This window comes from Esox lucius, chromosome 9 (genome assembly GCF_011004845.1).
Source record: "Esox lucius isolate fEsoLuc1 chromosome 9, fEsoLuc1.pri, whole genome shotgun sequence".
In the NCBI taxonomy this organism is placed as follows: domain Eukaryota; kingdom Metazoa; phylum Chordata; class Actinopteri; order Esociformes; family Esocidae; genus Esox; species Esox lucius.
In genome coordinates this window covers 13,841,000-13,853,123 of record NC_047577.1, presented here as the reverse complement: position 1 = coordinate 13,853,123, position 12,124 = coordinate 13,841,000, and the positions used below count along the sequence as shown (strand labels likewise).

Sequence of the window (12,124 nt, the reverse complement as noted above, 5' to 3'; positions counted from 1 at the left end):
CCCGGGATTGCAACGTTTTGTCGTTCCCATCAAACCTTTGTTTCAGGATGGCCCCGGAAGTAGTGATGTGTGAGACGTCCAAGGACCGGCCGTACGACTACAAGGCAGACATCTGGTCCCTGGGGGTCACACTGATTGAGTTGGCCCAGGTGGAGCCTCCCAACCACGAGATGAACCCCATGAGAGTCCTGCTCAAAATTGCCAAGGCCGAGCCGCCTACTCTGATGCAGCCGTCAAAATGGTACGCCTGGAAGTGTCACGGTGTCAGCCGGTAATGGAGCAGGACTGTGAAGGTGGACAGGTTTATTTATTTTTTTGTCCGCCACAGACATGCTTTAATTACCCCGCTGTCCGCGGCTGGAACTCCCAATTAAATGGGAAGCGCTGTAGGCCAGTCAGTCTCTGTTAAATCACAATGCGTATATCCAGCCCAGTCCTTCTTAACTGGACTTCATGGCCTGAAGTACATGTAGTAGCTACTGTACCCAATCCAGTGTGGCGATGGTACTGTATGTTATACTAACTCAACTTCAGCTAAATGGATTTCAGAGGTATGAACAGAGACATAATATACACATAGAATCTAGATTATATTTCTATAAGACATACTTGTATGCTGATTTAGTGTCTGTATCTGCATAATGTTCAGACTTTTTTTTTAATATACATTGTCAATAGCATGGCTTATGTTTTTACTGTATGATCAAATAGCCAAAGTTACTATTCATTCCTTTACGGCCGAATGTGAACCCATCTGCTGTACTGTATCTCCATTGAAATGCTCTTCAGGTCTCCGGAGTTCAGTGACTTCCTAAGGAAGTGTCTGGATAAGAATGTGGATAACCGGTGGAATGTGGCCCAGCTACTGCAGGTAACAGGAAGCCTTTATCTGTTCTCTCCTTCTTTTCACACCCCCGCCCCCCGACTGAGAAACACAGTTCTCCAAGCCACAGCCACCTGTCGAATTTAAATACGTGGTCATGTTGTCCCTCAATTATCATGATCCGACAGCTGCTCATCCAGTACATCTAAGGAGAATCTGTGTCAACCGGCTCCCTGTTGTGCTAGCTAGCTCGCTAACGACACTTATCCCATCGGCGCCTTCGTCAGCACAACAGGCTTTTTTTTTTTTTCAAAAGGGTTTAAGCTGCGACCGCCCAACCAGACGGAATGACTTACATGCACACACCATCTAAGGAGATTCAGAGTCAGGAGGACACACATAGGAGCTCAGTGTGTAATAGGACAACAAGACTATTGTTAGTGTCTTTTGGCAAAAATGGGCGTAAAAATCCGAAACGGTAGTCTGCCACCGATGAAGGTGTTGATGGCAAAGAAGCTGCACATTCTCAGGCCACTGATTGGTTATGTTCAGCAGGTTTCCTGTCCGAAAAAGGTTAAGGTAAAATGTAATATTTTTCTTGCACGGCTGAAGGGTTTATTGTAATGACTATAGTACTGTACAGTCAGAGAGCTAGTGCACAAACTACTATGTATTAAGTTGAATGTTTTCAGTTCTTTTGAAGACAGTTATTCAAATTTTTTTACTAAATATTTGTTTCTTTTTAGTGTATGTGATTTGTGTATATATATATTTTTTTTTACCTAGTATTTTATAGTTTTTTTACCTTTATTTTACCAGCTACGTTGAGTCAGAACACATTCTCATTTAACGACCTGGGGCAAACTGCCTTTCTCAAGAACATACCCTGGGATTGGGTCTACCAACGTTTCAGTGCTGGTCAGATGCTCTAACTGCTAGGTGACCTGATGCCCTGAAAATCTTTAAATAATGCACATTTTCATTTCCGATGCGGTGTAGGTACAGAAGAACATTCCAATCGGACAACATAATATTGTATCTGAAGGAGTCCTCAGTTTGTTTATGTCATTGCAGCACCCATTTGTGAGCACTGTGACTGACAGCAGACCACTGAGAGAGCTCATTGCTGAAGCCAAGGCTGAGGTCTACGAGGAGATTGAGGAACACAAGGAAGAAGAGGAGGAAGACGAAGGAGAGACTCAACGGGTATGTTAAATGACACGGGGGGCAGTTGGAAAGGAGCCACATCAACAGCCGTGAATTAATATAGATTGTTTTTTCTTCTGCGGTCCTCTGACTAGCTGTTGATTCTAGCTTGACCTAAAAAGGACCTGACATAACTGTTTATGAAATATGTATTGACCAACGTGTGGATTCTTTACCTCTTTCCCAGGGTCACAAACGTGCCGCATCTGATGCTAGCATTGCCAGTTCGGAGGACGAAAAACTCCCTCAGTCTCCCTCAGCTTCCATCTTGGAATCTGTACCAGAGAAGACTGAACCAGTCTTTCCCACTACTGTTGGAACGATCTCAGAACCGTGTATTGTCAAGCCAGGGATGGACCACGAGGTGGATAATAACTTTGTAGAGGAGACCTCTGCCCACGCCGAAGTGGAGAAATTAGAGGGGACCACTAACATTCCAGCAAATGGAGAGATAACAGAAATCGGTGAGAAACCAATAGAGGTGAATGAAGAGGACAATAATGTTCCAGAAATAGCAAAGGATACCCCAGCAGAACCCATGCACATAGGTTCCCCAGAACCAGCTGAGAAACCAGCAGATCCTCAACCCGAAGAAGCCATTTCCAATTCTGAAGTTGTCACACCCGACAAGGAGCTGGAACAACTGGCTATCTCTAATCACAACGAGAAGGAAGTGGACACAGCTGATGTCCCGGTCAGTGAGGTTACCACAGAAGAGGTGAAGGAAGACAAGATTCTGGTGGATCTGACCAACAAGGAATCTGCTATAAAGGCAAAGGTCATCGTGCTGATCCCAGAGGAGAGTCAAGTGGAAGACAAAACCACACCTCTAACGCCCACTGTCCTGAAAGTCGAGGAAGGCGAAAAAGATGTGGAGTTAGTGGAGGAAAAGCTGACTGCGGAGGAGACTGGGACTCCAGTCAAGTCTAAGGATGAGAAGGATTCGGATTCTGGAAGTAGTTCCGCTGCAGATAACAGCAGCATAGACATGAATCTGTCTATCTCCAGCTTCTTGACTAAAACCAAGGAGCCAGGAACTGTCTCCATACAGGCATGTTTTCGCAACACTCTCTTGAGAATTACCTTCACTAAATACACTGGCAACAATTGAGTCATTAAGTAATAACTTTCATGGACAGGAATTGCTTCATGCATTAAATCGCCGTTCCTATAATCCCTGATGATTTGTACCGTAAGGTAGTCAAGTTATGGTTTATTAATTGTATATTTATAGCCTCCATAATGATTTCCCAGGACACCAAGCGGCAGAAGAAGACACTGAAGAAGACCCGTAGGTTCATGGTGGACGGTGTTGAAGTTAGCGTGACGACGTCTAAGATCGTAACCGACAATGACACCAAGAATGAGGAGATGAGATTCCTCAGGTAAAGATTCCTTTCTGTACATTAACCCCAACCAATATGCTGTTCTTTGTACTACTGTATATGCTCTCAAATAATCTGTCTCTTCTGCTGTATAAACTCTTGTTTAAGACTTCACTGAATGGACTGCGCTAGATATTGTAGCCTATTGTAGTTTATCTATTGATATTGTAGTTTATCTTACAATAATGTTTGATTTAAAATAATGCAAGTACCACTCACTGTCTCATGCATAGACACATCATTTTACATGTTTTCATTGGTCTCAAAAGAGACACTTTCTTTTCCACTGCTTTGAATTGGTTCATGTCCTTTAGGGGGGGAAATACTTTCCTCACTCATGGTTTACTCCTCTTCCTTTCCTCTCCTAGGCGCCAGGAGCTAAGGGAGCTGCGTCTCCTTCAGAAGGAGGAGCAAAGGGCCCAGCAGCAGCTAAGCAACAAACTACAGCAGCAAAAAGAGCAGATATACCGCCGTTTTGAACAGGAGATGACCGTGAGTCACTACCCATTTTCTCAGTGAGATGTGCTTGGGAACGTGATCTGTTAGGGCCCCTGAATGGTGCAGCTGAAGAATCAGCCTTTGGCCTCAATAGGTGACTGACACGTTCCTTCTGACACAGGAATTGCGGTGTTGACGTCCTGGTTGAACATGCTTCCTGATAAGAACCAAGACATGCTTTAGGGAAGACACATGTTGACATCAACTCTCCCAAGAGCGCTGGTAGTTGCCTATGAGCATGGCCTAAATTACGAATTGGATATCAGAACATTAGGGAGAAAAACAGGGTAAAAAAAAAGGTGCTGTGTTGTACCATATTTGCTGGTCTATTCTTGACCTTGGTCTGATTTCAACCCAACCTGGCACAGTGAGGTCTGATTGGCTACCGGTCTGGTCGCAACCAATCCCCAAGAAGCATCCTTAAACTATGCATGCCTGCGAAAACCGTAAGCTGTATTAACCCAGTAAGATCAGTTAGTCCTTGCCGAGTTCTGCAGAGGCATACACTGTCCATACCTCGACTCTCATGAGCCTTTGCCTGTCCTGCGTCATGACTTATTCCTGGACACGGTAAACCCTTCTGTATATCAGTCCGTGTCACTCACAGTTTAGATGAATCCACTACCCCCTGTGCCTCCATGGCTGACTGGATGCCAGTGAAATGCCGTCGCTTTCTACGATTATAAAATCCTTTGTTGACGACCAGTGCTTAGACGCGAGTTCTGTTTCTAGTGAAAGTGACTACCTGACGCCGAATCAACATGAAATCCTCGTTCTACAGAGTAAGAAACGTCAGTACGACCAGGAGGTGGAGAACCTGGAGAGGCAACAGAAGCAGACCATCGAGAGGCTGGAGCAGGAGCACACTAACCGGCTGAGGGACGAGGCCAAACGTATCAAGGCCGAGCAGGACAAGGAGCTGTCCAAGTTCCAGAACATTCTCAAGAACCGCAAGAAAGAGGTAGGCGGCGGCGGTGGGGGGTGGGGGGGGCTTTTCATGACAGTGTTGCTGAAGGACTGGCTCGTCAAAATGATGTAGGCCCAGTATGTGTGAAGGACAGTCAGGAAGAGACTCATTGGTACTGTAGGATCTAACACATCTGAAGAGTATTTAAAGGCTATTTACAGTTGGTCCATCAATCAATCAGTGTTGATTTTGGCAGCTATTTCAGATTTTGCGTTCTTGCCAGGCCGTTAATAAGAATTTGTTCTTAATTGGTTTTCATGGTAAAATAAAGTTTAAATAAACAACAATGAATCAAGTCATAGTATTTTGGTAAAAATCTATTTTTAGTCACATTTTACTCATTTGGAGATTACTTACATTTACTTTACTTTATATTTCAGGACTTTTACTCAAGTTTTAGTCGAGCCAAAATCATGAAATTTTTGTCTAATTGTCTGTTTGATTTCAGTCCCATTTTATTTTCCTCCTGAAGCACAATCACATAACATGCTTTTATTCTCTTCTTAGGCAGGGTCCCTGGCCTAATTTGATTCTCTCCAACCTAAACATAATTGCAGTTGCAATTCACTACCCGTTTAAACTCATTTACTGTTTGACCAGCTGATTTTATAGCATGAACAATCTAATTCTAACTAATAGATACTAGTGTCATAGTGTAAAATAGTGTTTGACTGCAGGGAATCTAGTTGTTTCACCTTCAGTAACCATGACAAAAGAAACCACAGCAGTCATATTTGAAAATATTTATTGTCTCCAAGGACAGTTGCAACAACTGTATTTAGCCATTCCAACTGTCTTTAGAGTATTAATTAAATATCTTTAGATTAAGTATAAAACAGCCTTTAGACCCATTCTAAAAATCTTACGTTTAAGTTAAGCAAAGGCTAGTTCATTCCTTTAACAGGTGTCAAATGTAATGTTAGAACAGAGGCATCAATATGGAAAGTATGTTTCTACTTTAACGTTAACAGTTACAGCTACCTGTAAACCACAGTTAGCTGGCTAGATACATGCCAAGTCAGCATATCTGGAAAGGAATAAATAACTAAATCATCTACTTATTCACAAATCCTACTCCACACCTTTTATGGCTATTTATTTAATCCATTTTGTGAAATGTATTCAGTTAATTAAGTCCCCAACAATCCTATTGTTTCTCAGGTGATACCAATCACATAAAAAATCACTAACTAAGTTGAATCTCCTCCACCTCAGTTACCTCAGACTTACATGATTTTAATGTGAATTCAGCAGTTTCTGTATGTTCCCTCTGTCAGTGAATTAAATGGGTAACTCGGCCGTGAACATCAAGGAGCTTTCAAAAAAAGCACAGAAAAAGGTTATTGAAAGATCAGGGGAATGAGAATGAAGGAACTTCAGTATGGTCAAGTGCAAGGTGTATGGTACTACCAACACTCTGCCTAGATCACGCCGTCCCTTCAAACCGAATGACCGACCAAGTAGGACTGTTTAGAGAACCAAGACTGAGAGAACCAAGAGGCCAATAGAAACTTTGACAGAGCTACAGGCTCTTATGCCAAGCTCACTACATATCTGGCCTTCACAGTAGGGTGGTAAGAATAAAGTCATTAAACAAGAAAGCCAACCTTGAATGTTCTTTTGAAGAATTTCAAACATATTGTGGTCTGGCGAAACTAAAAAAGAACTCTTTTTGGCTTTCATGGAAAGCATTATATTTGGCACAAACCCAGCTCATTACCTCACCCATATGTATGTCATATGCTAACCGTCTGCTCTGCTAACCTTTCAAGAATGTGCCTGCTCAAAGGGGTGAATATCACCCCTTCTTTGAACTATCCATTTGGGAAAGTTTAAATTTCAGTTTCTTGTTTGGAAGGGTTTTACTTTTATCAACCATTGCCAATTGTGAATGTGAATATTGAGCTGTTTATCCATGCACTTCTGTACTCTGTCAGTATTAAATCCATGAGTTCCCTTGTAAGAGGATAGCCCAATCAGTCTAGTGCCTATTTATAACTGCTAGCGTTTGTACCCACAAACTGTTTATATAACGTGTCTAAATCGGTGTGAAACTGCCACTTCTCATCTACCCTGATCCCAGATCTGTAGCTTATGTGCTTTAGACAAATGATTTTGTCTAGTTTAAAGTCTGAGATGTTGGCTCATACATCCAGATCTTGCATCCGTCTACTTATCAGATTTGTATGGAATACATTGTCATCCTTATCAAAGCGGTCGATGTTGACCTTTGTGCCGTCACTAGAATTTGTTTATGAGGTTCCGCATGCCGTAACCCAAACAGGAAATAGGATTGTCACCCAGACACAAGACATTCTGTGAGACTAATAAAAAGTGATATTGTTTATATTATATAGCAAAATTATTGCAGCTCCACGTGACAAGGTAGTGTGCATCAGAAATACGTGGCTTTCCAACTTCAACTGTTTATTCAATATCAATCAGTAGTGTTTTAAGGACATGTATTTGACTCATTTGGTTTTTGGCATTAATGAGTTGTATAGTGTATATAAACTTTTATCCATTGGAAGTCACTGGACGCCAAGCTAATGGAAACCTAGCCTTTGCTAGGCTTTTACGTGATATTCCATTAGTTAGTTCCATTTTAAAAATTAAATTTTCTGGGACCCGTTTTGGATCGCCGGGGCTACTTTTACATCCGGTGCCCTGAAATCGTGGACTGTAACTGTAATGAATTTGTTGTTATTTATAGGGAGTGTCCCAGGTTATGATCAAATCCCTTCAGTTATCCTCCTGCACTCTCTTCAATGCCCCCATGCAGGATGTAAGTTGAGCCTCTTGATTGTAGCGTAACGTTTCCCCTCTTGGTTTGATTGAGATCTGTCCTATTCCCGCTCTCACACACCAGTGGATCCATTCACATCGGTGGTATTTTGTCGCACTGTGTGTTCGGGTGCACTGCTTTCTCTTTACCTGGGCTGATTAGAATGTGGATGGATGGTCTAAAGGCAGTGCGACACCATCAACCCTAAAGTTAGCATTAGCATCAACAGTCCGCAACGGAACCACGGCACTGACGACATGCAAACAAATCACATCTGTCAGAAAACCTCCAGAGGTCTACATTGTCAAGAGTGTGGTCCATTATGTCAAGCCGTGCTTGGCTAGAGGTCAACTCTGATTGGATTGGAAACCTATGGCCTGGACCCTGTTCGCATTCACCAGACATGGATCTTCCAATATCTTTGTGGGGAACATTGGGAGGAGGACACACACACACTATTGTTAAGCATCATACTGGATTACTGCCCTGTCCTGATGGGCATAACATGACACCAGGTAAACCTGTCCCCCAGTGTGCTCTGAGGTGACTGGTTTGCGTGCTGTTTGACTGAGGCAGCCAGAACAGTTGAGGTGATATTGTCCCCTTTCCTATCTCATGGATAGACAATATTCTTGCCTGTGTGGTGCTATTACTTCTGGTTTGAAACACTGTTCTGTACATGTCTTTTTAGGGCATGGTTTTAGGGCTGTACTGTCAATCTGATTGTCTTGACTCATTGACAAAAAATGACATGAGTCTCTTTAACGTTTGTGTGTTCTGTGCTATTCCTGTTGGCCTGCTTGTGGCCTTTTCCGTTCAACCGAAGTGACCCTTTCCCTCCTCCTGTGTGGACAATACTGTGTGGAGAGGCTTGACTGTACCAGTGTTCCTTTTTCCTCCTCAGGAGCAGGAGTTTCTTCAGAAACAGCAACAGGAGCTGGACTGTGCTCTTAAGAAGATCATCCAGCAACATAAACACGAGCTGGCCACCATTGAGAGAGACTGCCTCAACCATAAACAGCAGCTCCTCAGAGGTAACAATGCATGTACTTCACAGTATCTAGTCTGTTGTAACACCTTTCAGGCAGGGAGGGGGAGTGGGGGGTTGGTGTTGAGCGTAGTACCCTGCCCAGAGTGGATGTCTGACATGGTTGGCTGGGCACCTGTAAGCACAGCCGTGGTTGTCGGCTGGGACATGCGCTCACCTCAAGTGCATGTATACTAGCAAGAAAAAGGATTGATTGAGCGAGCCGTGTGAAAAGAAGCGGATCGGCTTGGTGAGATGTACTTTGAAGAAAACGTGTTTTGACCTCAGCATCTGCTACAAGTCCATAATCATGAATTTTACATCTCGAAATTTGTAGGGGAGAAAAATGCATGGCTCTGTTTGAACAGATACACCGTGCAGTCGGCAAGATACAGTACCTTGCAAAGGTCATGGTCACTAAACCACAACAGCGAAAGGAAAATGTGGTAGAAAGCAAACAGGCAGTGACACGTCATATAACTTCTAACAAACAAATGCTTCACATGATTCAACTTCACAGAGGTCCTCATACCTAAACCCCTGATTCCGTAACATGAACTAAACCGAACAGTGGCCTACTGACTAACACTGGCCCATCTGATCCCAGTCATCCAGCACGTAATACGCTTCAGTGTACTGAAATAGCTCAGCAGAAATGCTCACAATCTTCAGGGCTGTAAGACTTTAATTCGGGCCGCATGTTATGAACCAGGTTTGGAATGACTGAACGTACGAAGGGAAAGTGTCTCACAAAAATGTCCCAGGCTAAGCGGTTAGTGAGCGAAAAGTGAAAATGGAATGCGTATAGAGTCGCTGATTGTAAGGGCCCACTCTAATAATGTTATGCTGATCGGCCCTGTTGCGCTGTGTCTCTTTGGACTGACTGTTTGTATTTCTTGCTCCATGCAGCGCGGGAAGCAGCTATGTGGGAGCTGGAAGAGCGCCACCTACAGGAGAAACACCAGTTGCTCAAACAGCAGCTGAAAGACCAGTACTTCATGCAGAGACACCAGCTGCTCAAGAGGCACGAGAAGGTACAGTGAGGCTTCCAGAGTCCCAAACAACAGCTGATTTTTGATATGACCTCATAAGGCTTAACAGGAGCACGCAGCTGAACACATAGCTACTCTGATTTGGGCTGTTGTCCGTTTCAGATTTCAGCCAAGTGTGTTAGTGCATCTTGCCAGACTGAAGAAAAACCTGGCCCATATTTTGGGAACTTCTCAAGTGCCCCCAGATAACCCAGATATATGAAAACAAATGATTCTGTCTCTCTTTCTTTCTCTTTCCCACACTCCCACTCTGTCTGACTCCGTAGGAAATGGAGCAGATGCAGCGGTACAACCAGCGTCTCATTGAGGAGATGAAGAACCGCCAGACACAGGAGCGGGCCCGCTTACCGAAGATTCAGCGTAGCGAGGCCAAGACGCGCATGGCCATGTTCAAGAAGAGCCTGCGCATCACCGGGGGCCCCATCACCCCAGAGCAGGAGAGGGAGAAGATCAAACAGGTGAAAAAAAATCCCCAACTGTTACTGGAACCTGAGTAGAGGCTGTGTTCCAAAAGAGAATGAGGGACCTGTAGGCGTTGTTTTCAAGGGGCAGGGGACTTTCAAGACAAATGGACTTTCCTGGGCACTGAAGGGTTTAGTCGGTTTCGAAGTAGGGCAAACGTAGGGTGGGTGTGGATTGGCAGTGTTTCGTGGACAGTCAAGCTCTGCCAGCGCAAATGAAGCCTGTATCAAGTTCCATCTCTAATGGTAGGCTATTCAGACAAGCAGAACAAACAGTGATGTGGATAAATGGTAAACAGGAACTTAAAATAACCGTTGTGTGTGTTTGTGTGTGTTCGTGTTCCAGTTTGCAGCCCAGGAGGAGAAGAGGCAGAAGAATGAGAGGCTCCACCAGCATCAGAAACATGAGAACCAGATGAGAGACCTTCAGCAGCAATGTGATGCCAACATAAGGGAACTCCAGCAACTCCAGGTATCGTATTACCAGAACACGCACATTATGCAGACACATCTGTGGTATTTAGTGCAGTGTGTCACACCCTGTGTGTGTATTGCAGAATGAAAAGTGCCACCTGCTGATTGAACACGAGACTCATAAGCTGAAGGAGCTGGATGAGGAGCACAGCCAGGAGCTGAAGGAGTGGAGAGACAAACTCCGGCCAAGAAAGAAGGTAACTGCTACACCATAACTGCTATCCATTGATGGGGAAACTTTTTTTGTTTCTTTGTTTAAACCATTGTTTTTTTGTTGTCAGTGAACATAGACCACAGAGTACCGGTGTACCGGTGTTACAGCACTTCATTGGTTTAGCTAAAATGTCATCTTTAAACTATTGGACGAGGCATGATTCAATACATCAGCATAGTCTACTTCCTCACATTTACAAACAGCCACTGTCTTTGTGCTAAACCCGGGATCAAGTTTACTCTGGTAATACAGACATGAGAAGTAAAGCCGAGAGAAATCCACAAAACAGCAAGCTTAGCAACTAAGGCATTTGTGTTATGCAGACACAGTAATCTATATGACCAGTCTGCGTAATATAAAACTAAGCATTAATTATATCTGGTGTTCAGGGCTACAATGTGTAATTTGTGTCGGTTCTCCTCAGGCCCTGGAGGACGAGTTTGCCAGGAAGCTTCAGGAGCAGGAGGTCTTCTTCAAGATGAGCGGGGAGTCAGAGTGCCTTAACCCGTCGGCCCAGAGCCGAATCTCCAAGTTCTACCCCATCCCCAGTGTTCACTCCACTGGCTTCTGAGTGCAGTCCGCAGGGACATAAGCACCCCGCACACACACATTGAAGGAACACACAAAACACACAACGAACAGATACACCCTCCAGATGGATACACATCCGACTGAGCTGACACAAACGCACACAGACTAATGATTTAACACAGACTAAACCTCTGCTGCCTTGGCCCCGCCCCCAACAATGACAAAACAGGGGGCTGAAGGGGGATGTCTCCAAGGGGTGTGTCTTTACCCCTCTGGGGGGGGGGTGTACTCTAGCTCCGGAGGAGGATTGGATAGTAGCATTCAAGCTATGGACAGTGTTCATTTTGAAGACCCTTTCAATGGTAATGATCTCAAGTTCCTGTTTAATAGGACACCATAGCAAAGTGTTTTGCTACAGAATGCGTAAATCTGTGTTCTTATTATAGAAGTAGTACCTCCCTGTTTCACTCCATTTCAAAACTTTTTTTCTGAATCGACTGAACACAGCCCAGTTTTATTATTACAGTCTTGTAACTTCCTCTTTTCACATGATGACAAATAGAGCTATGAGGGACGTTCTTGACATTATGCATTTTCATGTCCAGTACTCTGGCCCGATGTTACCCAAAACCTTGCCTCCCATCCACTGAAGTGTTCCTGGCCAATTCCCTTTTTTATTTAATTTTTTTATTTATTTTTTT

At 43.9% G+C, this 12,124-nt stretch overlaps 1 protein-coding gene across 1 annotated transcript in view; it reads left to right on the top strand.

Moving 5' to 3' along the window:
• The window catches only part of slkb (STE20-like kinase b), a 23,728-nt gene extending 11,604 nt beyond the window's left edge, over window positions 1–12,124 (top strand). The window contains exons 6-18 of the mRNA XM_010873034.4: window positions 47–241; window positions 790–871; window positions 1,898–2,029; window positions 2,217–3,080; window positions 3,284–3,414; window positions 3,783–3,906; window positions 4,694–4,873; window positions 8,569–8,698; window positions 9,601–9,725; window positions 10,010–10,201; window positions 10,551–10,676; window positions 10,762–10,875; window positions 11,317–12,124. Of these exons, the coding sequence (XP_010871336.2) occupies window positions 47–241; window positions 790–871; window positions 1,898–2,029; window positions 2,217–3,080; window positions 3,284–3,414; window positions 3,783–3,906; window positions 4,694–4,873; window positions 8,569–8,698; window positions 9,601–9,725; window positions 10,010–10,201; window positions 10,551–10,676; window positions 10,762–10,875; window positions 11,317–11,463 (2,542 nt within the window). The 3' untranslated portion in view covers window positions 11,464–12,124. The remainder of the gene's footprint in view (window positions 1–46; window positions 242–789; window positions 872–1,897; window positions 2,030–2,216; window positions 3,081–3,283; window positions 3,415–3,782; window positions 3,907–4,693; window positions 4,874–8,568; window positions 8,699–9,600; window positions 9,726–10,009; window positions 10,202–10,550; window positions 10,677–10,761; window positions 10,876–11,316) is intronic.